The 27,366-nt window shown below is 38.4% G+C and overlaps 1 protein-coding gene across 1 annotated transcript in view; it reads left to right on the forward strand.

The window, feature by feature from the left end:
• The first annotated feature begins 533 nt into the window (after positions 1-533).
• Positions 534-27,366, forward strand: part of GCC2 (GRIP and coiled-coil domain containing 2) — a 31,268-nt gene continuing 4,435 nt past the window's right edge. The window contains exons 1-22 of the mRNA XM_064439637.1: positions 534-682; positions 3,729-3,791; positions 4,447-4,531; positions 5,634-5,701; positions 6,511-6,615; positions 7,382-9,871; positions 10,574-10,643; positions 11,328-11,428; positions 11,509-11,607; positions 13,632-13,751; positions 15,148-15,312; positions 15,627-15,731; positions 16,300-16,462; positions 17,014-17,114; positions 17,242-17,319; positions 18,010-18,147; positions 20,161-20,282; positions 22,174-22,350; positions 23,647-23,864; positions 24,761-24,955; positions 25,770-25,909; positions 26,727-26,928. Coding sequence (XP_064295707.1) covers positions 581-682; positions 3,729-3,791; positions 4,447-4,531; positions 5,634-5,701; positions 6,511-6,615; positions 7,382-9,871; positions 10,574-10,643; positions 11,328-11,428; positions 11,509-11,607; positions 13,632-13,751; positions 15,148-15,312; positions 15,627-15,731; positions 16,300-16,462; positions 17,014-17,114; positions 17,242-17,319; positions 18,010-18,147; positions 20,161-20,282; positions 22,174-22,350; positions 23,647-23,864; positions 24,761-24,955; positions 25,770-25,909; positions 26,727-26,928 — 5,107 coding nt within the window. The 5' untranslated portion in view covers positions 534-580. The remainder of the gene's footprint in view (positions 683-3,728; positions 3,792-4,446; positions 4,532-5,633; positions 5,702-6,510; positions 6,616-7,381; positions 9,872-10,573; positions 10,644-11,327; positions 11,429-11,508; positions 11,608-13,631; positions 13,752-15,147; positions 15,313-15,626; positions 15,732-16,299; positions 16,463-17,013; positions 17,115-17,241; positions 17,320-18,009; positions 18,148-20,160; positions 20,283-22,173; positions 22,351-23,646; positions 23,865-24,760; positions 24,956-25,769; positions 25,910-26,726; positions 26,929-27,366) is intronic.

Below are 27,366 nucleotides of genomic sequence, written 5' to 3' on the forward strand. Positions count from 1 at the left end.
TATGCACTTTGAAGTAGGTATCGCTCCCCTCAAACACCTACCCAGATGGCCATAAAAGCAGCTCTTAATTAAAGAAAAAAACCAGAACTACAAGCCGTAACACCTGGCTTCTGCTACTTGCTCTGGTACAGCCCCTCATATCCGGCTTTTGATAAACAACTTAATCACTCTGTGCTTCCACCGAGGTATCAAAAGCAGGACCCCAAATCCTCAAGTGCCTGCCTGAGCGCACAGCTGTTCACCTCACACCCTCCTTATGGCGACAGCGAGGGACAGACTTGCCTAATAACAGGCTCCCCGCACCGCCAGGTGCCCCGCAGCAGCGCGGGCCCCTCGGGAGCCCCTCAGGAATAGGAAATGGCGGGGCGCAGCCCTGTCGCGGCCACACCCGCCCCAGCTTTGCCCAGAAGGGCCGTACCACGTCCCAGCCCGCCCGCCCTCCTGTCTTCGCCTCCCCCTCCTCCTGCTCCTCCTCCCCCCAAGGGGCGGGGCCGGGCCCCGGCGGGGGCGGGGCTCATGTGACGGACGTTGCCTAACCCGGCTCGTGGGCGGGGAGGCGCTGCGTTACGGGCGTGCGGGGATGACGGAGGCGGAAGCGGGTCGGGGAGGATGTAGCGGCGCTGACAGGGGCTGCGGCGCCGCGATCTCCCCGTCCCTGTGGTCAGCCGGCCCCGCCATGGAGGTAACGGCGCGGCCGAGGAACAGGAGAACCGTGGGAGGGAGGAGGGGGCGCGTGACCTTGGGCTGCAGCACGCGGGACGGGGGGAGATGTGCGCCACCCCCCCCCCCACACCCCCTCCCCCACCCCCTCCCCTCTCGTGCGCAGCCCCCTCCGCGCGCCGCCGTTGGCGGGGGACCGTCAGCCAGCGGGGCGGCCGCGACTGTCGGGCGGCGCCCCTCGCCTCAGGGCCCGCCGCCGGCTGCTCTCCGGGGCCAGCGGGGCGGGCGGGGGTGGTGCAGCCCCCTCGGGCGGCAGCTGCGAGGGGGGACGATCCGGGGCCGGGGGGGGGCGCCCCGGCCCTGCCCTGCGGTTCGGGGGTTGCTCAGTGCCTCCTGGTAGAAGGTGGGGGGACGTCATCCTCTTTGCGCGGGCTGGGGGAGGTCCGCCGGTGCTGGCTGAGGGGGAGAAGCATTCAGGTGACGTACCTCTGCACGTTCACTGACGTGTTGAGTGGTTGCTCTTTAAAAAGTACCCACGAGTGAACAAGCATTCCTTTCCTACCGAGCTGAACCAATGTGTTAACAGTACGCCAACTATGAAACACCCACCAGCACAAGCAAACAAAATCACTGAAGTATAATATGTATCTGATGTCGCTTTCGTAACCACCAAGGAAAATCCAAAGGCAACGTTGAAGAGTTTAAAATTCACACGTGCGATTAACTCTCCTGGTGGTTTCTGAGCTGCGCGCGTTCTGACTACGCCTCTGTTTGCTGAAGCCGTCACAAATCAAATATGTGTTTTGATGTGACTTCGTATGGTTAGAGGCGGCGATGTCTAGAAGTTGCACACTGCTCAGAAAACCACTTCACAATGGTCCTTGCAGTAATGACAGTTAGCATCAAAGACTTATATAATGCATTTATACAGCAGTTAAGCTTTCTAAGAATATGTTTAGCTATTACAAAAGTAAAGGGTAGATAGCAATTAAAATACACAGAACATGCTAAACTGTGGCTTGGAAGCACCTTGATGTAGATAAATTAGTCTTGAAATTTTAAAAAACAACATGTCAGTAAAGTATGGAAGCATACCATGTTTTCAGAATGGTGGAAGAAAAACGTGAGAATCCTTGCAGGATTCTGTGTTGTGCTTGTAAGTGTACTGACTCACAGGTCAGATGCACCTAGCCAATGAAAAGTTCAGGGTTTTTTAGTAAGCATTTTCCTCCTTGTTCTTCTAATCCAAATGGGTCAAGCCCTCTACACAAGCTGCTTGTGGTTTCTGTTACCAGAACAGCGAAACTGAATGTATCATCTTACATGATACATGATTCTGCCTCTGTGCATATTAGCTTTAAGGAGAGTAAAAGTAATATGTAGATTCATCTGACCTTACTGTAGTATGGAGAGACATGTGCTATCATTTTCTAAACAGTACGTACAATTTGTTGTACTTAATTATACTGCGTAAGCAAGCTTACTGCTTGCAGTGACAGTATTTTGCTATTTGCAGTGATTAAATATTAAGAATGTAAATGTTGACAAAAGTTTTGTGTACTAAGAAAATCTGACACTTCAACTTCATAGCTTTTTTTGTTATGTTTCTTTAAATACTGTATTTATGTTTAATGGGCACCTTATTTTCTAATAAGTTTTCTGTTGCCAGCTCAAAAAAACCTCCAAAAACCTCTAGCCCATGTGATACAGAGGGAGATAACTGTAACCGCCTTTGTCCTTGGTCTGTACTTGAACTCTTATTCCTAATGATGGCCTTCCTTGTTATCTGTATCAGCCGTTCTCTCTACACTTTTAGTGATTCTTCATTCTAGTAGTGCTTAGATCCAATTTGGTTTTTCCTTAGTTTCTGTTATAAAGGGTTTTTTTGTCATAATAAAGACAGTAGCAAAATAGAAGTGAAGGTATATGTGTATACATATACACACACGAAAAAATTTATGTGTGTATATATACACATATAAATATAAACAAATATCTAATAAATATATAAAATACACATTTACATTTATTTTACATAAAATTACATTTACATTCCATAAATTTACACAGTCAATTTTTAATATAAATATTTAATAAGTTAATGTATATAAAATATAAATATTTATACACACACCGCTTCACTGTTACACACACATGATAGCATGAAGGAAAAAGCAGGGTAAACGTCAAAGCTTGGAAATGTTACCCTTAAGATATTGGAAGTGTCTGTTCCATTTTTCTTTGCCCCATCTTAGTTACATATGTTTCTTCAATTTTCCAAGTACAGGTAAACATCTCTCATATAAACCACTGCAAAGTAACATAGAGTCTGCCAGATTAGATCTGTGGAAGTTTACAGCAGAAGGCATTATGCATGGATGTTAGGAACAGAGCGCCCAGAATTTGCAGCCTTTTGAAGTCTGTTTGTCAGGCCAGCACTTTTAGTGCTAGCCAGTGTGGGTTTTTTTTTAAAAAAAAAAAAACAAAAACCAACATGTATTGGGGTTGTATTTTCTTCAACAGAGCCCTGGCTTCGCAGAGTCTTTTCAAATACATTGGTTAGGCCAGTAATTTTAGTGAGAACCACTGTGTTTAAGAAAGAAAGAAAAAAAGTAGAGGACTATATGTGGTTCAGAAGTTCCCAAAGTTTGATTTAACCGCTACTCCTCTAGAAGTTTGGGTTTTTCGTTCATACCTTTATTCGTGTCTTTTTATGGCATTGTTCTTGTCTTCTAAGAACAAGATAGTGAATCACTCCTTTATAACCTCTTGTAAACAAAAAGATTTTTCAGTACTGTATCAATTCTGGATGCCCATTCACTAATGGAATCATAAGATCATACTGGTTTGGAAATCGGGAATTTTCTATTCTGCTGTTGTATTGGACTAATCACAGTAGATCTCCATCAGTTTTTTCCCCCTTATCCTTCTGACTAGTTCTACAAATATGTTTTAAATTTTTTTTCTTGAGCTCCCAGTATATTCAGTGTTTGCAGACTTCCAGTTAGTTCCTTTGGTGTTCTGTGTTAAAGATCAGTTATCACAGATTGTGCTTTACTTTGTTGCAGGTACAAGATGCTGGGCAAGAGATGGTGGCGTCTTCTGTCACACCAGGATCAGGCAAATCAAAGGTAATCAGACCTCGCAAATCTAATTTATTTGGTCAGCAGTAGTTGAAAGGGTTACAGCTTAGCACGCAAGCTGTGACTAATAGGAAGACATAAAGGTATTTTTAAACAATTTCCTGTCTTCCAGATTTCATGAAAAATTGATTTACAAACAGTAGGCTAAGGTGTTTTGGAAAACAGGGGGAAAAAGATGTCTTATTGGTGTGTTCACTTCCTGTCATAATACTTGATAAAATATTGGCAGCATCCAGTTTGGCAGTGGTCTGTTTCATAATGTACACAGACTTCTTTGCATATGTTTGAAGTAAACTTAAATGATGTCAAGGTTAGGTCACCATGCTATTTTCAAAATGTTGTTCAAATTATATTACTGAATTGTAACTCTTCCCAGCTGAGTTTTCTGTTCTAACGGATGCTGCCCAGTTGTGCGCTCTAGAATGATTTTGGGAAAGTACAGAATTAGGAGTATTATCTGTTATTGCACTTGAAATAACACAACAGCGGTAACTTGGACCCTTAGCGTTCTTGCAAATGTGTGGCAAGACAGTTTCTTGCCCTAAAATTTAGCTTCATGGAAGTTGGATGCTAAAATGTTCTTTTTTTCTGTTTACCTCTGGGTTAGAGGAAGCTGGTTTCTATAATATGTATTCTTTTACAGCTGGACACATTGCCCAAAGAAGATCTCATCAAGTTTGCAAAAAAGCAAATGATGCTTATACAAAAAGTGAAGTCAAGATGTACAGGTACCTTACTGGAAAGAGAACTATTTCTGCCTTAATGCTTGCTGCTATTTGACTTTTTCTAATATCAATGCAAATTTTTGCTAGGTATATCTAAATTTGTGGCAAATATCCTAGATATTTTTTTTTCCCTGCGATTTCACTATTTTTTCTGGGAGGGTAAGGACTGAAGTTCTTAGAGCAAGGGAGGGAAGGAAAAGAAACATTGCTTTTGTCAGGTATTAGATGAATTTTGATGTGGCAGAGTGGCACAATGGAACGATATAGCTTGTGCCAGAGCTGAAGTGGGACTTGTCATTGTCTGTTCTCCCTATTGGTTGCTGAGATACCTGTTGCTTTTCAGGAAGCATATGGGAGGGAGAATATCTCTGATAGGTTTTGCATAATTAGCACTGTTATAGAGTACAGTGGCTTCTTTAAAATAGTTAGCTACTTTATATTCAATCATTTGCTTCTCCAACAAGAAATTGTAAAATATACCAAACAAAATTTTGTGTTAACTACCTAAAAGTATCCTGTGTAAATCTGTGCTCTCATGTGCTGTCCCTTTCGTCTCTGCTGTCCCTTTTCTTCCAGTAACCCACTACTTGGACTGGTGTCACTTCCCCGTGTTTGGAGTTACAGTTATGCTGACTGCTGGTAGCTGCCTGGCGAAACAATAAGGATAGGGACGGGCTATACTAGGCTTTTCCTCAGTGGGGTTATTAATAAGATCTTGTTCTTCTACCTGCTGCCTATTTTTAGAGAATGAGCAGGAACTCAATATCTTTTCTCTGGCTTAAATTGATCATGAAATAGATAAGAGGTTTGTTTTGGTTTTTTTTTTAATGATTGTCTTAAGTTCTATCTGTTATCCCTCCACCCAAGCAAGGAAGCTTCACTTCCTCAGGAAACCATGCTAATTGTCAGGACTGGACAAGTAGTACTGAATGTTTGTTCGCTTTCCGTTAGCCCTTTATATCACTCAGTAACAAAGAAAAATTCATGAAGTAAAAGACACCTCTGATTTGAAGAGGAGTGTTGTTAGGCACTGGATTTACTAGTAATTTGCTACTGTGATGGAGCATCAATTCATGCTGTGAAATTCCTATACTTCTTTCTTAAGAACTAGAGAAAGAAATTGAAGAGCTCAGATCTAAAGCAGCTGCTGGAGGAGCTGATGATATTATTCAGGTAGGAACACGTAATGTGTTTCTAATGTATTACATAATGTTATCTGAAATAAACCTACAGAAATAATTCGTGGTAAGTAGCTTTAAAACTGTTATTCAAATTGAATGTAATCAATTTTCAGGAATTCAAGAGACTTCTTAAAATCTCTTCTTTTCCTCCTCCCCCAGCACCCTTACTCCATTTTTCAGAAAACACTATCAGTTCTGTGAGGAATAGTACGGTTTCCTCAACAAGAGTTTTTCCTTGTGTAGCTAGTTAGACAGGCTTTTGTTTATTTTAGAATGATCACTGCAGCAAGACTTCAGCCATTTAGAAAACTTCTGAGGCAGTAATTCTGTGAGATAAGAAACACATAATTAAAGTTGCATGTCACAAGATATACTTCTAGGAAAGTAACTGGAATTTTTTTAAGTGGCAAGAACATGTGTCTTTCTCAAAGTAAGGGTCATTGACAGCGTATGAAAGTGAAAGTTGGTAGTGAGGAGGAATTTATCAACTGGAAAATTGTTTTTAAAAATTTGGATGGAGATTTCTTTTCTACAGAAGGGGAGCTTCCCCCCCAGATAAAAAAATATCGCTGATCAGAAATATGATTTTTGAACAGAACCTGTTACTCAACATCATTGTTCTAGTCTACCTGTTCCACATGTGTCATATGTGCGTTACAGTAATTTTTAAAATCAGACTGATCTCTTTAATTGCTAAAAAAGGCCATGACCAATATGTGAGTTCCTATGGTTTTCAAAAATTGTTCAGACTTCCATTGTTAAGTAACCCTTCTTTCAGTGGTTTTTCTCCCTTAAAATTAGGCTCTCACAGAAAGACTGGATGTTGTACTTCTGGAAAAAGCTGAAAGTCAGCAGCAGTGTGTAGCTCTGAAGAAGGAAAATATTCAAAGAAAGCAAGAAGCAGAGGTACTGAAATGGGCAATAGAACATTACTAAAATATTTCAGAACTATGTTTATTTTCTAGTTTTGTTTGTTGTGTACTTCACTTTCACTTAAAACTTTTTTTTCACTTACCTGTGTTCTGTTTTACCTTAAAAAAATGTAAAGGCTTCATATGTTACAGCATATTTTCTCTGTAACCCCTAATTTATGGTTTATATAGGGCTGACAATAAATATAAAACTTTTATATGCACCAGCTAGATCCACAGCTGTTCAAAAAAGATTCAGTTTGTGCATTAGTAGCCTACATACATGATGGCCTCAATCAATCAGCTCTGTCTTTCTATGGGAAATACGAAGTTTACATTCAGATATTCATAGGAAGAAGCCTGTCAGCCACGGCATCTAAATGATGTCTGTAATCTGAATTAATAATAAAGTGAAGAGTGAATTGCTTGCAATTGGTGAACATTGTTATATCGCAGATACTTGAATTTGATGCACTAAAAGTAATTTGGTCTTTAATACATTAGCAGAATAGTTGCTAAAGATGAGATCTGTCATGACCAGTTTGTGAAATTAAGCTGATAAACATGATTTAAGACTTAGTTTTCCTTTCTTATTCTGAAAATGTTTTTGTACTCTCTGCAGTGTCTTCTGAGTTCAGTTGTCCTATAGCAATTTTTAAAACTAAGGACTCCTAAATCTGCTAATTCATTATTGTAAACATTTTATTTGGAAATTCTGTGTGCTAAACTACCAGTATTTAATAACTTGCATGTTTGTTTAGGCTGCAGTGGCTAAGACAGAAGAATTGCAGAAGCAACTGGAGCAATCAAGTATTGACTCACTGAAAGAAATAAAAGCTCTGAAGAGTGAATTAGCAGATGCACAATGCAAACATGACGAGGACTTGGCAAAGCTGAAAATGGAATTAGAGGAACAAATGAAGAAACAAATGGGGCTGGTCGAACAGATTGAATGTCATCGTGATAGTGAAAAAGAAGTTAAAAGTCTACAAGATGATGTCCAAAGAATTAAATCTACTTATGAGGAGCAAATTTTGTGTCTAAGCAAGCAGTTGGAAGCTGCAAATGAAGACAAAGCCAAAGAAGTGACAAATCTGCAAGAAACTATTAAAAGCAACTCTCAGTGTTACTATAATGAAATCAATAATCTGAATGAAGAGCTTAAAAAATTAAAAATCGCCCATCAGGAAGAGGTGTCAGAGCTGATGCACCGGATTGAAATATCATCTAAAGAAAACGAAGAAAAGCAAAATCAGATAAATCAGTTACAGCACAATTTGGCAGAGGAGCGCTTAATAAAAGAGAAAAATGTGAAGGATGAAATGTGTGCTCATACTGACCAGTGTGAATATGACTTGAAGCAGCTGAGAGAAGTCTTAAATAAAAATGTAGAAAGCAAGATAAATCTTGTAGATACACAACAAGAACCTTGTGTAGAAGTGAAAATGGAAGAAAAGGTTAGGCACCTGGAGCATAGCTTAGAAGAGCTCCAGTCCCAACATAGTATATTAAAAGATGAGTTAACTTACATGACTAATGTTAAACTAAAACTGGAAGAGGAAATTTATCATATAAAGGATGAGTACTTTCATGAGCGCGAAGACTTGGACTTTAAGATAAATGAATTGCAGCTTACTAAAGAAGATTACTGTTGTGTAATTGAAAAATTAAAATTGGAGCTTCAGGCAGCAAGACAGCACTGTGAGGCCACTGTAAAAGAGCATAAGTTAGAAACTCAAACTCTGAAAGAGCAACATAAGAGAGAAATTTCTGAATTAAATGAAACTTTATTATCTAGTTCTGAAAACGAAAAGATGGCATTAGTTTTTGAAACGCAGGAGCTTAGAGAACAACTTGAAAAGCTAACTCAGGAGAAAGAAGAAGCAGTGTCCAATTACAACAGCCTGAGAGAAACAATGGAAACCCTACAGGCTGAGCTAGGGGAATCTGCTGGAAAGATCAGCCAGGAGTTTGAATCAATGAGACAACAGCAAGCTTCTGATGTCAGTGAACTGCAACAGAAACTCCGAGCTGCTTTCAATGAAAAGGATGTTCTTCTTGAAACTGTGAATCGCCTCCGGGAAGAAACAGAAAAATTGTCATCAAATCTGCTAGAGGTAGAAGAACTTAAATGTAAAATTGTTAGCCTTCAGGAGGAGAATAACACAATAACAAGCTCCATCGACCAGAAAGAGACTGCTATGAAAGAACTGGAAGAGAAGATCATTGCTCTTACTGATCAAAACAAGGATATTTTAAATGAAGTAAAATGCTTGGGTGAAGAGAGAGAAACCCTTCAGGAAAGGTGCAAGCAAGAACAAGAAAAAGTTCAGGAACTTCAGCAAGAAATAGATGTTGCTAACCAATACAATAGCGACCTGAAGAACAAGGTGGCGGAATTAACAGAGAGACTGAACGAAGCTTTAACTGGGAAGAGTGAAAATGTGCAAACACTAGAGCAACTGGAAAACCAGATTGAATCTCTGGTACGTGAAAGAGAGAACCTTTCATCTGAAGCATATACTCTTCGTGAGGAAAATAAGAAAATAATTCAGGAAAAGGGCAAATTAAGTGAAGAGCTGGAAAAGATTACAGCTGAAAAACATAGTTGGTTAGTGTTGAAAGAGCAGTCTGAAAACTTAGAAAAGAAACTAAAAATGATGACTGCAGAAAAAGACCATATATCAACATTACTTGAAAGTGAACAAGTGCACAGATCCATTGTAAAAACGCAGCTGTACCACTTACTTGAGCAAGTGGGGTCCAGCATTTCAGATTCTAATGAAGAATATGATTCTCTTAATTTATTAAAAATTATGAATGAATACTTGGCAAAAATGAAAGAAGAGCAGTGCCTTGCTCTACAGAATGAGGAGCAGGTTCTTAATTTGCAGCATGAAGTTGAGAGACTAGAGGAAGAAAATGCAGCTCAATATGCAGAACATAGATCCCTGATTCAGGATTTTGAAAAAGAAAAGGATCTCTTGAGAGAAGAATTGGAAGGAGCGTTGTCTGAAAAAGCAGCACTTCAACATGATATCCAGGAGCTGAAGAATACTAGTGAAAAAACAAGGATTGAAAATCAAGACCTCTTAGCTAATATTCAAGAGATCACTCAAAAACTTGCTTTCTATGAAAGTCAAATACAAGAACAGCAAAAAGGATCAGAAAAACAAGACGACTTAAATTTCATTCTGGAACAAAAGGAAACTGAACTTAGAAATGTGAAAGACGAACTGAGTTCTCTAAAGGTTATATTTTGTTATTGAAGTATACAGACTAAACCTCTAAAAGTCTTCAGAATTAAGGTTCAAAAAATACTTTCAATTCTCTCCTTTTTTTTTTTTTTTCTTTTTTTCCTTCCCTTGGCCTCAAAGTGAGTTTCCCTTCTAGAAAGCACATGTTTCTGAGTTTCCTAGCACCTCAGAATACCCGACCCTCAGGGGAAAAAAAAAAAACAACCAAAAACAAACAAAACCAATTGTAATGCTATTTTGACAAAAGCTGTTTGTGCTTGAACCTCTCTTCCTATCAATACGCCCAAGTGCTCATTTAACTAGATGGACTAACTGACCTCATCATCTTTCACTTCTAACTTTCTATGACTCTATCTCAAACAAAACTCCTGCTTAATCTGCATTAGCTGCTTCTAACTTCAGGTCCTGGGAATTGATGGTTACATAAAACTGGCAGCTGCAGAATTAATGGTCTCCCATTTTTTGTCATCAGACAGGATGGAAAGCAGCTGTTTAGAGGTTGGAATGTTTTCCTTTCAACATAAGTATGCTTTTCAGTTGCCAAGCTGATATGAAATTGTACATAAAGACTTTCTTGGTAGTAAGAACGTAGACACAGTCCAGCTGTAGCTGAAAGTTCTGGTAGCTTGTTAGGGGAAAAACAGGTATCACAAAGAAATTATTGTAATACTTCTTATATCTTTGTTTATAATACAGAATTTAATGGAGACATTGACTGAGAAAACTGATCAACAGTCTTCAGTAGCAGAGCTTCAAGAAAAAATTGGTATATTGCTCGCTGTTCTCTTATGTAAACAGTTTGGGGGGTTTTGGATTGTTAGTTTTTCCTTCTCTGCATAATTGTCCTGGATTTCCTACAAGCTAAGGCAGGTGGGGAATTAGATATCAATGCAACTTTCTCAAAATTCCTTCCATTAGAGATTTAAAATATTGTTAGCAATCTTAAGTCAGTTACCACTTGATATTTCTTAAGGTTTTTTCTTTCTGTGTACGTTTGGCTACAGTGTAGTGGATTTCATCTTTTTTTTTAAAATATGGGAAATAATTATGTCAGTAAGAATCCCTAAGGCTGCCAAGAGGAGAGGAAAGCAACACTTTGCCCAAACTCTGTTGCCTCATTGCCGTTACCCCAATACATTAGAAAGAAAATGGTTCCGAGTTGTTACAACTGTATGCAGAAGTAAACAGGAATACAGCTTTTAACATTAACTGTGGTGGAAGCCTCAGAAACAGGGAAGGACTCCCTAAGCTGTCTGTGTGGCTGGATGTTTAGCTTCAAATTAAGTTTAAATGCTTAACTGAATGAAACATTTTAACATCTCCCCCTGCTTTATATTTTGTTTTGTTTCAAAGTCACACTGGTATTTCTGTTCTACTTGAATTTCGTTTTATTTCCTCTCTTGGAGAGAGGGGAGGAGTGTTTTTTCACTTTCTTATTTATTTATTTTAGGAAAGCTGGAAAAAGAATCTGCAGAAAAAGGAGAGAAGCTAAATAAAATTAAGGTTGTTGCTGTGAAAGCAAAGAAAGAATTAGATGCCAGCCGAAAAGAGGTACCCTGATTGCTTCTTAATATGAAGAATGTCCTGCATGTGGGGTTCTGTTTTAATGACACTCACTTCTTTGTGATAAGGTCCAGACTCTGAGGGAAGAATTGGAGTTGGTTCGATCAGAAAAAGATCAGTTGTCTGCTTCAATGAAAGATGTCATTCAAGGAGCTGAAAGCTATAAGGTAAGAATAGTACTGTATTTACAAAAGACAGTTAACTGACAGAAAATACTTTGCTTTTGAAGCCTAGCCTGGATATATACTGCTATTTACTTGCACGAGTATGTTTGGCAAAAGAAATTATGTCAGTACAGTTGAGTACCCAAATCAAGAAATGTAAGGTTCTAGTAACAGAACTGTGTAGCTGCTTTCAGAAGAAAATAAGGTGCTTCCTTTCTACTAGATGATATTTTTAAACCTTTTAAATCTATCATCATACATATCAAACAATGTGCTGCTGAGGCAAAACATAAATCCTTGTGAATTCTTCAAAGTACATTCAATTGGGGATCAGTTAGGAAGTCCTTAAGTGATAAAGACATAATCTAACAATTTCCTGGGAGCGGGTCCTCTTGGAGCACATCTCTGGGCACATGAAGCAGAAGCAGGTGACTGGGGACAGTCAATATTGACTCACAAGGAGTAAATTGTGTCAGATTAATCTGACTGCCTGCCGTGATAAAAGAGTTGGAGTTGTGGGTGAGAGGAGAACAGTGGATGTCACTTATCTTGACTTTAGGAAGGCTTTTGATGCTCTCTCACAGTACTCCTATATCCATGCTAGGACATTACGATCTAAATGGCTAAACCACTGAATGGGTGCTTAAAAAAAAATTTTAAAAATAGTTGCATGGTTTGGCTCAGAGAGCGGCAATTAATAGCTTGTATTAGGTGCCGATAACAAATGGGCTACTGAATGGGTCTATGCTGGGACCTGTCCTGTTTACCAGTGACCTGGAGAAGGTGATGGAGTACACATTCATCAGCTTTTCAGTTTATTCCTAATTGGGAACAGTCAATAGACTTGAGGGCAACGCTTCCATAGAGGGAGACCTAGACAGGTGTGAGGAATGGGCTGACAGAAACCTTTTGAAGCTCAATAGAGAGAGATGCCAAGTTCTTCATGTGGGAGAGAGGAAATCCTTGATACAAGCAGGGGACCATGTGGCTGCTGAAAAGAATTTCAGGGTTTTGGTAGGCAGTGCACTGAGAATGAGAAATACGTGTTCTGGTACCAAAGGAGGCAGCAGCATCCTGGGCTGCAAGAACAGGGGTACAGCCAGTAAGTCAAGGGAAGTCATTCTCTCTTTGGTCAGCACTCCCTGAAGGTGAAGGATCTAGAGCACAAGTCTTATGAGGAATGGCTGAGGGAGCTGGGGTTGTTTAGTCTGGAGAAAAGGAGGCTGAGGGGAGACCTGATTGTTCTCTGCAACTACCTGAAAGGAGGTTGTAGCGAGGTGGGTGTCAATCTCTTCTCCCAAGTAGCTAGAAACAGGACGAAAGGAAATGGCCTCAAGTTGTGTCAGGAGAGGTTTAGGTTGGATATTAGGAAAAATTTATTCACCAAAAGGGTTGTCAAGCATTGGACCAGGTTGCCCAGAGAAGTGGTTGAGTCACCATCCCTGGAAGTATTTAAGAGACGTGTAGACCTGGTACTTAGGGACATGGTTTAGTGGTGGACTTGGCAGTGTTAGATTTACAGTGGGACTTCATGATCTTAAGGGTCTTTTCCAACCTAAATGGTTCTATGAGAGACAGTAGTCCTAAATTGAAATGAGAGATTCCAAATGGATAAGTGGATAAACATTTTTACCCTATGAGAATGGTCAAGCTTTGGAACAGGTTGCCCACAGATGTAGTGCCATCTCCATCCTGGCAGGCAGGTCCTTGGAAAGACCTGACAGGGAAAAGCTCTCAGCAGCCTGGTCCGATCTCACTGCTGACGGTGCTTTAAGTAGGGGATTGAATGTAGACCCCCTGAGGTATCTTCCAACATAAATTATTCTAGAATTTCATGAATTGAAAATGGTTTCTCCCAGAGCCTGTAATGGAACAATAGCTGTCATTTCATTCTGATATTTCTGATACTGCAGTGAGACAACTTATATGCTGAAACATTAGGAAGAAAAGTAAGCATATTCTGTACATCAGACACTTATGCAATGTATGTTGTAAAAAATGATGGTTTTGTGTTTGTATGCATTAAGAATCTTTTGATGGAATACGATAAGCAAGGAGAACAGCTGGATTCTGAAAAAGGCAGAGCAAATGATCTTGAACATCAGATAGATGACCTCACAAGACAGCTACATGTGTTATCCCAGCAGGTCAGTTTTGTGTGTGTGTCTGATCTGTTAATAATTACAGTAAAAATTATTTTACCTATTGAGCTTAAGTTTCAGTCATCTGATTGTTGCTATGTAGTTTCATAACTGAAGTGCCTTTTAGGTAGTGACTTGAAATTCAGGGGCTTTTTTTCAACATCTGATATCTTATCTGGGCTGTGACAAAAGTGAATATATCTAGAATGTCTGGCACTTTCATAGAAAGGGTTTAATTCACCCCAGGTCAGCTCACAGAAAAGAGCAGGCGATGAACTCTGGCTTCGGTTGGACGTATAACTCTGCTGCATGTACCAGATATAAAAACAAAGTATCAAACTTGCACTGTTTCTCTGATTTCATACCTACACTTCTCAAAGTACAGTAACCATGAAGTATTATGGGTTTTTTTTTTCTGTTTCTTAGACAAAATGTAGTTTTGTTATTTAATTGACAGAGTGTTTAAACATACTAAATTAATTATGACTTTTTGCATCTTTCACAATGATGAGACTTTAGGATGCATTGAGCAGTACTGTAGTGATGTTCAGAAGAGTCTGAGATAGTAATTAAGCAGCTCTGAGGCACACTTTTGCAAAGTTAACTGAAATGGGTTTGGGATTTAGGATTTAAACTCCCAGGCCCCATACATAATTATGCTGAAGATCCACCTAGGTGGAAGCTAGTAGTGAATAGCATAGGAAGAAATGGCAGAGAGTAGCATATATTCTGCTGATTATGCAGGTGTTGATTTATTCAAGTTTGTTAGAAAGTATTTTGTAAATAAAACCACTGTGTAGGTGATTGGCAGCTTCTTTCACTTATACTTCATTCTTAATCTGCATAATAGAGACTAAAGTAAAACACTGAAGATTTCAAAATTAAATCTGTTACAATCCCTGTAAAAATAGCCCAGATACAGGAGGTGTTCTTGCTATATATTGATGTGACCTCGTTGAAGGCTTGGCAGTGCTGTGGTTAAATCTTTTTTTATGGAATTAATGGTATGATCATTTATTTATAAATAAAGCAGATGTATTTAAAGTGGAGAAATAAGTACTTGTACATTGAATAGTCATGTGGGAGGAAGGTGATTCTTGCAGAAGGCATACTTTTTTTCAGATTTCTTGTAATTCTAGCCGTCTTACAGAAGGCTGGGCAAATGAACTCTAAACAAAATAATTGAATTGTACTGGTGACTTTAATTTAGGCTGTTTCTTCTTCTGGTTTAAAACAATGAAGAGGGACAAGACTCATCTGTAGGAGTGGTGTTTGTAAGGGAGTTGGATAGAAATCAGTGTTTTGGTTTGGTTTATTTTTTTAAATATAAACAACATCATCTCTGTCAGGGTCACACACAAATTCAGCTTATGTTTTTATCTTTCCGCTATGATCATTTCAGCATGATCAGTTACAGTCTGCTAATGAAGACTTCCTGGCTCGTGTTGAAACACTGCAATGTAATGCTAAGCTGCTGGAAGCTCAGATACTGGAGATACAAAAAGCCAAGGCAAAGGCCGACAAAGAACTAGAAGCTGAAAAGCTTCTAAAAGAACAGAAAACAAAGGTAGTACTTTGTAGATATGGCAAATGGCCTGAAGCATTACTTTCACTGGGTGTAACTTCTGTTAGACCTTTGTAAACTGTGTTTTTATAGAACAAGTTCCATACTTTATCTTCTTGTTATTGAAAGAACTTTGTGAGACTGTCACTTAAAGCAGATTGGGGATTGTTATAGAATGTGAAAAACACTTCATAACCTTCTGGGCTTTTCTTATCTGGCCTTTGTACAACCTAAGTGTGTGTGTGTGTAAGTGTAAATAAGATGCTGACATCTAATTTGAAATTGGACTGCATAATTGAGAAGTGTTTAAATTTCAGGAACATAGTAGTGCTCTCCGAGAAATGGAGGAGCTTCAGATGCAACTTCAGAAGGAAAAGAAACATCTGCAGAAAACTATGCAAGAACTAGAGCTGGCCAGAAAGGTAGAGTTGCTGTTCATGTTAGTACTTAATGGACTACCAAAGATTTTGGCCCACCTTGCTGTGTTGAATGCCTCCCTTTATGTTCTGAGGATTTTAAGACCCAAGGTTTGCAAAAGGGAAAACACGAGAGTTTTTACCCCTAGTTTTCTGTTTGGAGAGCTGATTTGTGCTTTTGGGTTTGGGGGTTTTGTTTGTTTGTTTGTTTTAGTTTGGGTGATGTGGCCTGTCGTGAGTAGAAATAGGAGTAGAATTCAGATGTATGGGGTACTTGTATGGTGCACTATTCAGAAGCTGCCCTTGTTGTTAGGACTGAAGATGATAGAAACTAATATCTGCAAAATACCGACTGGTAAAAGCATTTAAACTAGCAACGGGTTTTTCAAAGCTTCTGGTTCTTGTTTGAAAACAGATTATTTACTGAGGATATGGAGTCCTGCTGAATGGGTGTTGCTTGTGGATATGGATAGTAATAAAGGTTTTGTTAGATGGGCAATATAACTTTAAAAAAAAAAATTCTTAGCAGCCAAGGCAGATTGTAAGCTGTAACTTCATTGTGTGTAACTTGCAGGATGCTCAAAAGAGTACACTGATGGATATGGAAATAGCTGATTATGAAAGGCTAGTAAAAGAACTTAATCAGAAGATTACTGATAAAGATAGCAGAATAGAAGATCTCGAGCAGGAGACAGGTATCCAGAAACAGAAGCAAGAGACCCTCCAGGAAGAAATAAGTGAGTAAACTATAAACAGCAAGAGCTTTTATGGTATAGTTAGTAATGGTAAAAAATACAATTCACAAACAACTTGAGTCAATCAGTGAGAGTACAGTTTGCAGGGAAAGTTAAACAGTTACATAGTCAAAATTACTTCTTTTTAAGGGAAACTTTACTAGGTTATCAGTCACTTGATCTTGTATTCAGCAAATAAAAGCCAAATTGCCTGCCTGAAACTGTGTTTCTTACACAATTAAGTTGATCCTAGGTTCTGAAAGTGGCTGACTGACGGGGGTTTTCATTCTGACATACCACACTGAAAAAACTTTACTAGGTAGCATGTGGTTAAAAATTTCATTTCTTCCTATCCTTACATGTAAGTCTTAAAAGAATTTCATTTATTTGAAGATCTTTGTGATACTTGGAAATAGGATACTAAACTTACTGCAAGCTACTTGTTTGACAGATTTCATAAGAGCTGCAGAATTTGCTTAAATATTTTCCAGTATTTTTAAGGAAATATAGGAAGGGAAGTTTCATTTGCATGTAACTGCTATTTTCTGCATTAGAGTCACTTCAGTCAACTATGCAACAGGATGAGGAAAGAAATGCCAAGATAAAACAACTCCTGGTGAAAACCAAAAAAGAACTGGCTGATTCAAAACAGGCTGTAAGTCCAGATGTTAATGACTGTGTATTCAATTTTTAAACTAATTTTTAAAAAATGGGCTGGTAGCTGAATTATTAAGTTGCAGAGGTTTGGCATTTTTTAATAACCAGATAATTTTATCATGCAGGAAAATGACCATCTAATGTTGCAGGCATCATTAAAAGGGGAACTGGAAGCCAGTCAACAACAAGTGGAAGCGTATAAGGCAAGAAACTTCACTTCTTTATTAGAGGTTTCTTATTTAAGTAACAAGGGTGCAATTCGTACTGGGCAGATGGAATATAGGCTGAAGAATGAAAAAGTTGTTTTTATTACTAGGTTACTGGTCCTTCTTCTTAAATGAGTTTTTCTGTTTGTTGTTTTCCCCATATATTTCCCCTGTGGTGTTCTTTAAACAGGTTTACCCTTTAAACAGGTTTACCCTTTCTTGTTCCTCTTTCCTTTCCCTTTCCACCAAAAGAGAGGACTGCGTAGTTCGAAGTTTGTAACTGGGGTACGTTTTAAAATAATTCGTTTAAAAATGGAAGTTGCTCAGCTTAAAAACAAAAGAACGCAACATCATCAGCCAAAATCTTAAGTGTTGTCTACTTGTATAAATTTTGTTAGTTGTGCAGAATAGGGATTGGATGTAATGAAAGGTAGCAGGGAAGGGAAGAGAGAGGGGTTAGCTTTCTTAAATGCTACCACCCCACCACTGTAATTTTACCTTCAGTTCTCTCTTTAAACAACATCCCCACATCTACTTTTTATTCTATTTTAATTGCATTTTAATTTCATATTCACCAGTTCTGTGCAGAAGTTACGGTAGCAGAATACTATGTGCTCGGTGGCACATCCCCTTGGAGAAGGAAGAAAAAAATCTTGTCATACTGAAGTTTTCAACTCACTTTTTCAGATTCAAGTGGCTGTATTAACATCAGAAAAGCATAAAGTTCAGGAACACCTGCGAACTTCTTCAGAGCAACACCAGCGTACCTTGAATGCTTACCAGCAAAAAATTGTAACCTTGCAAGAAGAGTGCAGAGCAGCCCAGGTACTGTAGTGCAAGAAGTAATTTCAGAGACTTCAGAACAGAGATTTACTCAAGCTCTGTCTGCTTCTCTAAAACCATTTTGCAGATCTTTCACTCTTGTCTTTTTGTCTGTCTGGAATTGGGAATTATCCTGGTGCTTAATGTGTTTGAGTGGTGGTATAGAGGAGAAGCCAGACTCTGTTCTGGTGTCGTGTATCACTTGTGGTGGAACGTCTGGACTGCACCCTTCTACTTCCAGTAGGGAAGACCCATGATGATAGTGGGGAGTCAGAGTTCATTTAGGATGATTAGCAAGTGTACATTGGGGAGGGGGGGCAGGAAGAAGCCTTTAAAGAAAAGGGGGGAAGAACAAACAGAAAAGGAATATAATTTGCTCCATGTAAAAACAGTTAGTGTAGATACCACTTCAAAAAGAAACCAAAACTGTGAAAAATATATTCGCAAGCACCTTTTTGATATGCTGCTATGTGAGCAGCTTCTTAACTGGCAGCTGAGCTACATGTGAAACTGAAACTATTGCTGAGGTTTTTATTATTTCTGGGGTTTTTTGTCCATATGACACTATGTTAGATGTTCCTGAAATCTAGTGTTTGCACTGGAGACAGACAGATCCAGAATACAGTAGGACTGTTATGTTAAGGTGATCTTTATGGACATGAATGCACCCACACCCTAGACCCTTTTGTATGATAGGTATGCATCCTGCAGATAAGTAACAGTTGAATGCAGCCTCTTTAAAAATTTCTACATTTGAAAAAGGTGAACTGAAATGGATTAACTTTTTTGTTGCTGCTACAGGAGGCTTGCCTGAGTTGTACTGGTAGATATGGATCATGGTTTTACAAATGCCTTCTTCATAACTAGGGACTTACAACACCTACCCGTGGCGGCTTGCTCCTTGATGTTGTGAAACCAGTCAGACTGTACATCTTCCATGATGCCGTGGCTTGAAGCTGTTGGAAGATTAGCCTTCCTCTTTAGGTGCCCTGCATCTAAAAAAATAGATATTATTACAAGGTTATTAACAAAGGAAGATTCTGTCCAAAGGATAGTAGGTTAGAAGGCAGAAGTCATGCTGACTTTTAAGGCTGTGTACCTGAGGACTTAGGAATATTCTAGCTCGCATAGTTTGCCTGGAAGAAAAGAGAAGGATTCATTTAAAGAAATGCCCACAAATCTTACAGACTCCAGAAAAGCTGGAGCAGTGGCTGGTCAGGGTCAACACTCTGGAATTTCAAGTCACCAGTTCAGCTGAAGAGAAACTTCCCAAAATCTTCCTCTTGGAGATGACAGCATCTTGGTCATCTCAAGGATGACTAAAGAATCCATGAGCTTCTCCTAGAGATCCAAGAATGAAAACATGCATCTGTGCTTTCTTAGAAAAATACACGAGTACTTGAAGGATGGGAATAATTCTTGCTGTGTAGTGTACAGCCAAGGATGTAGCTATGTTGTGAAGTAATTTTCTGTATGTCCACATGAATTCATGTATCAGCTGAATTTAGAAGAGAAGTCACACCAAACACCCTTACAGTCAACTAGAATCTTATATCTTGTGCTGTGTAATACCATTACAAGACTGACTTAACTCCTCAAAACTATGTGTAACTTTAAGGCATACTAGGTTTTTGTCACCTGGGTAGTATAAAAGGAAAACAGAATTATCCCTTTTTTTTCCCTTCACCTTTGCCTTCATTTAAAGCTGTTTGATAGAACTGCTTGGTTCTGAATCTGTTAAATGTAATTTTTGAATTTGCAAGTATTCCTTCTTTTCTTTAATACTGGTATGTTGCAAATCAGTGCCTCTTAAGTTTCACATTTTATGATAATTCAATTGAAGTCTAAACAAACATGATCTGTTACAAGAGATATGATTTTCATTATCCACTTAGAAGAAAATGCAACATGTGGTTCTTTATTTTTTTTTCAATGTGAGGTGCATTTCATTTTAGAGAAATAAGAGAGCAGTAGTCAAAAGCATAACTTCTTAAGGGTTTGTTTTCTATGTGATAGGCTGAACAAGCGTCTGTTACATCTGAATTCGAGAGCTACAAAGTCCGTGTTCACAATGTTCTAAAACAGCAAAAGAATAAATCTGCTTCTCAAACAGAATCTGAGGGAGCCAAACAAGAAAGGTAAAACTATAATTTTTATGTGCATACAGAAGGATAGTGGTACTCAAGTTACTGTGCTTGCCTCTGCAAATTTCTGACCAACAAGTGAGTTCCACTATTTAACGCTTTGCTTGAATAAGGAAAACATCAGAAGGGGAGGCAGTGTGCTTCCAAGGGAGGCAGTTTGCTTCCCCAATTACTTCGGTAAAAAAAAAAAAACCACAACAAAAACAAACCCAAACAACAACAAACCCAAATCTCTTTATTTTTATAAACAGAAGATCATCAGTTTGTACCGCGGTGGTACTGTTAGCTTTTAATTCCTTGATTTGTCTTTTTTTAACATCGGTTTTTGTGTAGGTTACCTGTTATTACAGTCAGAGGGAGAAGTAGGGTGTTAAAAAGATTCTCATGAGCTGAAATTAGCCAGCGTCTTCTGTGTAGACTAGTTATTTCTTCTGTGTGGGCATGTAATTTTCTCTGACAAAGTATTGCAGCAAAGGGCCATTTCCAACTAAGAAGAAAAGAGCGGATTGTTACAGTTCAGCTGAGCTCACTGAGCTTTTTCAGGAAGGAATGGTTTAGTGTAGGTAAAGCTCTGGCTCCCAATTCAGGCATCAGTTCCAGCAGATTTATGAAATACTTATCAGCTGTTATATGAGGAAAGACCTGGGGGGAAAAAAAGTTACACTGCCAAAAGTTCCCTGAAAATCATACAAATATAGTCATAAGCCAGGTAAATTCAGATTCACTTCAGAAAATGTCTGAACCCACTGCAAAAGTAGATCAGTTTCTATAGTGTATTAATAGTGTATTGACAGTGTAAGTTATTGGTGACAGACTGGGCGTTTATGCATGAGATGTCAAAAGCAATTTTTGACACAGATCTTGAAACAGTACGTGCAGTTTCTGCTGAAAATCCACTAGAGGGAGACTTGTGCTCTGTAAGAGGACTTCGGTTTTATGGTTGGTTTGGGTTTGTTGTTTTGGCGTGGGTTTTTTTTTTTGGGGGGTGGGGGTGTGTGTGTTGGTTTTTTGGCTTTTGATTTTTGATTTTGTGTTTTGCTTTGTTTAAATCTACCCCTTCTTTTCTTTGAAGCAAGCAAACTGCAAGAGTTGCATTTCTTTGTCCCAATGTCTTTTTGCAGAATTTCAAGAAGTTCTGTTATTGTTAGGTTTTTGTGAAAGAGGGTCACATTGGAAACAAAATGGACAAGTAATCAAGCAATAAACAGATGAAAAATAGTTTTCAAAGAAATTATTTACAAGTATCGACTCTAGGGGTTAATGAGGTGTACGGTTCATGAGATAATGGAGATGTCTGCATATATAGATACACAAAGCATAAAAGGAGAATGTGTGTGATTTAAGACTTTTTCCTCCTGGTATATCTGATTTTGATTTCTTTCTGAGCAACACAGTTTATCTGTTTTTACAGATTGATGTTGCTTTCTGGTCCTTTGCTCAAAATCTCCTCCCACCATTTGTCTCCTGTATTCAGTCTCACTGAACTGATATGCATTTCCTAAACAAACAAAAAACCCTCCACCACTTTTAAGAAGAAATTTTTCCTCCCATCTGCATCTCACATATTATTATTCTTCTGTCTTGTTCCTCCAAACCAGCTTGAAGTAGAAAGTGGCAGCAGTCACACTTTATACCCCAATAATTGTGTTCCCAGTAGTTCAGATGGGATGTGATAAGCCTATTTAAACCTATATTGAAGCACAATCAGAACTTTCCTAATGGTTTCTGCTGCAGTCACATTCTAAGATTATTTTGGTCATGGTGCTGTATTGATTTCATTAATAAATAAGCAATTTGGATCAGCTATACAGAATGTTGTTGATATATAGGTTCTGAAATAAACATGCATTAAAAAAGAATTATTTTTCTTTCTTTCCTCATGCAGAGAACAGTTGGAAATGGTGGTAGATCAACTTAAAGTTAAGCTGCAGGATGCTCAGCATAATTCTCAGATGAATGCGTCTGAACTCCAGGCGTTGCAGTCTGAACATGACACCCTGCTGGAAAGACACAATAAGATGCTGCAAGAGACTGTTGCAAAAGAGGCAGAACTCCGTGAAAAGTATGATAAATAGACATAGATATTTTGTTTTGTGTGAACTGTAAGGGCTGGCTGTGTAGTGGTCTATAATTGTACTCCCCAAAGAAAGGGCGTAACTGTTGAGAAGGTTAAAGGAATTTTCAGAAGGATTGTTTGCTATTTTTCGTCAGCCTATCAAAGTTTCAGCAATGAAAATGAAGCAGTAACTAATCAGGGAATGTGAGACTTCTGCAAACTTTCTACGTGTTAACTATCAGATTTAAAAATTAATATTTTTTTTAAGCACACTGACTACTTTTAAGTTCAATGCTCAGCACTAAGTTTGGGTTGGACGGCTCAACTAAATTTTATGGATGTTTCCTATTACAGAAATAACGTAGGTAAATACAGAGCAAACAATTTCACTGACAAAATATACAGTCCTGTGTCCACCAAGTGCCTTTCTTGCAGAAAGTACTGGTTTTTAAGTCTGATTGCCACAATCTTAATGTGCTATTTCTTACGAAATGGAAGGAATCTGTTAAATCTCTATCACTTCTTGAAAAATCACATGAATACCTAACACTTGAGCAATGTCCTGCATTTTTCTGGAAACAACCCGTATCACAGTAGGTTCCCCTTGTACTCAGACTAGCTCTTTGCTACTCTGGCTATATATAAGTTTGTATGCTTATAAAGGCAAGTCCTACGCCTAGTCTTTCCATATGTGCACTTGTTTAATAGTTTGGGACAATTTTGTCCTGCTACTGGAGTACCTCCAAACCGAGTACAATCAATGTGTTACTGACGTTTTTCTTGCTAACAGCTACACTCTTCTACCCTCTTTTGCACTGGAAGTTGAAGCTTAAAAAAATTAAAGTTAGCTTCTTAGAAGCTTATGTTTTCAGAAGTCCTGCATAAATGTTTGGTAAATAAATGGTAAAGGAAGTGGAGTATAAGGTAAGTGACATGCCCTATATGACACTATAAACAGTCATGTTGCAATTTTACAATTTAAGAATGTTTAGACCATTAGATTAGATTAGAGTCTCTAATACTTCCAAAGTCTCTAATACTTTCCAAAGATGTCTGAATTTTGTGTTCTGAAATAGAAATCAAGAGTCTATTCATATAATAGGTAATGAGTGTGACTTTCTCAGTCTTAGATTTTCCCTGTAAAAAGAGGAGTTTAAATGGAAAAAAGTTGCATGGTCATTCTGAGATAATAATACACATGAAAATGGAAAACCACTGAAATGTATCGAAATATATATTTGAAATGTAAAAATGATAGTGTTTTGCTGTTTGTTTCTTACATTTTGTGTACGCTGTTTTCAGGCTCTGCACAATACAATCTGAGAACATGGTCATGAAAACAGAGCATGCCCAGACTTTGAGTCAGCTGACAGCCCAGAACGAAGCTCTCCGGAACAATTTCAGAGATCAAGTCAGGAACCTGCAAGAAGAGCACAGGAAGACAGTAGAGACGCTTCAGCAGCAACTGTCCAGAGTAGAAGCTCAGCTCTTCCAACTCAAGAGTGAACCAAGCGCTAGAGGTAACTCTCAGTCATAATACCAGGTTTTCTTGGGTTAGATACAAATTTGTGTACCTGACTCTGAATCTAAAACATGCTTTGGTCAGGCAGTTGGGCTACATGGTTGTTGTACCTCCCTTCCAACTGGAACTGTTCTGATCTGTTCTAGAATCTGCATCATTGTTATTTCTTCTGTAGTACCTGTGTTTTCAAACGGATGGAGGGAAATTACTTTGTAAATATTCAGTGCTCTTCCTATTAGTTTGTCTCAGACGTTTTGTGCATACTGGACCTCTGCCTCCAGTATGAGGGGAAAGCTAAAGAAAAGCATATTGAAACCTGTTTTAACGATGTTTGGTATACTTGCTATTTGATCCCTCTTCTAATTTAAGTTTTACTGTGTTCAAGCTCAAGTGCTATTTTTAGATCTGTAAATTTACTAATTAGGATGTGGTTGGATGTTTGCCAAGCAGCAGTAAGAGTTTACAAAGTTACTCTTTCCATATGTTACTGAATCAGTGGCATAGTGCACACAGTATTAAAACAGAGTAATTTACACCTCCCACAGGACTGGTTGAAAGAAAAGCTAATTCTGTTTTGCATTAAAAACACTTGACACTCTTATAGCTACAACACATCTTCAGGGAGAGTTGCATGAAGGTTTCATAGTCACTGAAATAAAAACTGCAAGTCAAGTTTGGATTTAGAAACAGGCTTTGATTGGAATGGACATTTGGAGATGAAAGGCTGTATTTTCTGTTATAAATGTTATGTGTGTATCCGGCCTTCTCCCTTTTCTTCACCTTTCTGGCCCCTGCTTTTTGAAGATTATTTTATGTACTGCTCCTCAATCTGAGACCTATGAAATAACCCCACCGATTTCATTCTGATGACAAACATCAGTAAATATCTTTCAGGTCCAGCTGTTTCAAATCCAGCAACGAAGAACGTAAGAGAACGGCGAAACACTGACCTTCCTGTTCTCGATGTGCACACTGTAGCTAGGGAAGAGGGAGAAGGTATGGAAACAACGGACACAGAGTCAGTCTCTTCAGCCAGCACCTATGTACCATCTCTGGAAGAACTTCTGAACTCCCCAGAAGCAAAACCTGGTAGGTAGAACATGTGACTGAAGCACTTGCCTCCATAAGTTGCAGAAGTTTATGCCCTCAAAATATCTGAGAACATTGTGTTTTCATGTCTTTAGGTGCAAGACACAAGTCTACTTAAATGCCACCGAGTTTATGCTATTCTGAATGTCTGTAGGAGTTTTACACTTGAGTAAGGACTAACAATAAAACATGGCTACCGGTTTCAGTGATTTAAAGATGTCACATTTGTGGCTTTCTAAAGAGAGAAGATTGGAGGAGCAAGTCAGTGAATAGTTACAGAACTTTTTGTATTCTGGACTAGTCTCTACTAGAGACAATTAAGTGCTGATGTAACCCTCATTAACGAAAGGATGAAATGTCTGTTCATCCTAATGTGGCTTATTAGAACAGGAATTTATTCCTAGTTTTTTCTAGGAAAGTGAAAGCCAGTATGAAGAACAATGTTCTGAGTCCCCAAAAAAGAAGAAAAATAGATGGTAGCATCTAATAATGTTTTAAAAGCCTACTGAACGCTTTGTGGGGAACTGTCGAAAATGTCCATCTATGTGTAGGGAACAATGGGTAAATTAAAACCATGTATCTTTACGTACTTAGAACTGATTTATCAATCCCCTTCTAATATACTTATATATACAAAAATAGATCCCAAAACAAGCATGCAGCGGCAGCAATGATGCCTGTTAATTTTGCAGTATGACTTTGCATGGGTTTTGTTTCGAAGAAACTGCATTCATCGAGTCCTAATGTTAAGTTAGTGTAAAATAGATGTAAGTGCTTTTTCCTTTTCTCAGTTTTCTTTTCCAATTAATTGCAGAACCATCTCAGTGGCAAACAGAACTCACCAAGGATGAACTGATGCAGAAACTAAACACTACGACAAAGAGTGCTGATCACTTGAGTGAATTACTTCGTGAATCAGAAGCAACCAACGCAATCCTAATGGAACAAATTAAGGTTAGCCGACATGCGGGAAATGTGGGGACAGCTCTGAGTTCTATGGTCTGTTTCTTAGACCAAATGTTTAACACCAAATATGTTTCAGAAAGTCCTAGTCTATAAAAATTTGGTGATGCAAAACTTAATTTTGGAAGGGCTTTTATTCCACAGGACTAATTAGCGCTTCCAGAATTGACTACATTTTTTGGTTGTTTCCTTCCCCCCCAGTTTCTAGCTGGGGAGAGGGGAGTAAAAGCTGCTAAAAAAAAAAAACCCTTAAGGTTTAGTGAAGTGCCTTTACTATTTTTGTTTAGATAAAAGCAGTAAATCCCAAGGGAAGCATTGTCTGGTTTCCCACCCTATAACCCCGTTTAGCTGTTTAAGCTAGAAAATGTGTGTTTAGAGATGCGTGTACTAATAGAGTTTGTTTGGATTTGATTGTACTTCCCTGAGTTTTCTGAAGATGTTTTTGAATTTAGCATATTCTCTAAACATGCAAAGCTTTCTTTTATAAAATGTTTCTTAATGAATAATATCATTAAATCTTTGATCCAGATTGCTTATGTAACTGTTCAACACTCTATCACTGAAATTGAATAGTTAGTACCATGTATCGTTACATCTACTGCACAGATTCTATCAAAAAGGGCTATTTTGATCAGTAAAAAGTTAATTCTGGACAACATTATCAAATATTCAAGTTTCACTGGATTTACACATTATTCTTTTTGAAGCAAGCTCCATAATTCGCTTTTTAGCTCTTCAAAAGACCTTTGTTCAATTGCTCATGATATGAAGCAAACAACATTGTGTGGTTTTTTTCCCTCATCTGCAGCTTCTTAAGAATGAAATAAGAAGATTGGAAAGAAATCAAGAGAGAGAAAAGTCTGTGGCTAATCTAGAATACTTGAAGAACGTTCTCTTGCAGTTCATATTCCTAAAATCAGGAAGCGAGAAAGAAAGGCTGCTCCCAGTAATAGACACCATGTTGCAGCTCAGCCCTGAAGAGAAGGGGAAGCTAGTTGCAATTGCCCAAGGTAAGTGGTGTTCAAAACATTGTTGCAAAAAAAAGGGAAAGTGGAAATAAAGGCAACTGAAGTTCTGTGCTTTCTTTTATGTAGACCTTTGAGGAATAACAAAACTTAGCAGCATAATGCCAGTGAGTGAGCAATATAACCATTTTGCTCCATTGGGAAGTTACTATTCTGTTTTTTGGAAAACAGAACAAAATATAAATTAAGGTAAAAAATAATTGCTCCTGAAGCAGATACACTCTAGAAAAGATGACAGTAAGTTGTAAAAATTTGCTATGTTCCTGTTTTGAGTAAAGATTTCTGTCACAGTGATCTTAAAATAGAGGTTACTATAAATTAATTACTTTCTTGGCAGATGTTTTAAAAAGATAATTGAAGTGCTCCTCTCAAGGCAGTGCTGCAGATCTAGTATTAGTTTTAATATATCAATTTCAAAAACCT

Source organism: Phalacrocorax carbo, chromosome 1 (assembly GCF_963921805.1).
Source record: "Phalacrocorax carbo chromosome 1, bPhaCar2.1, whole genome shotgun sequence".
In the NCBI taxonomy this organism is placed as follows: Eukaryota; Metazoa; Chordata; class Aves; order Suliformes; family Phalacrocoracidae; genus Phalacrocorax; species Phalacrocorax carbo.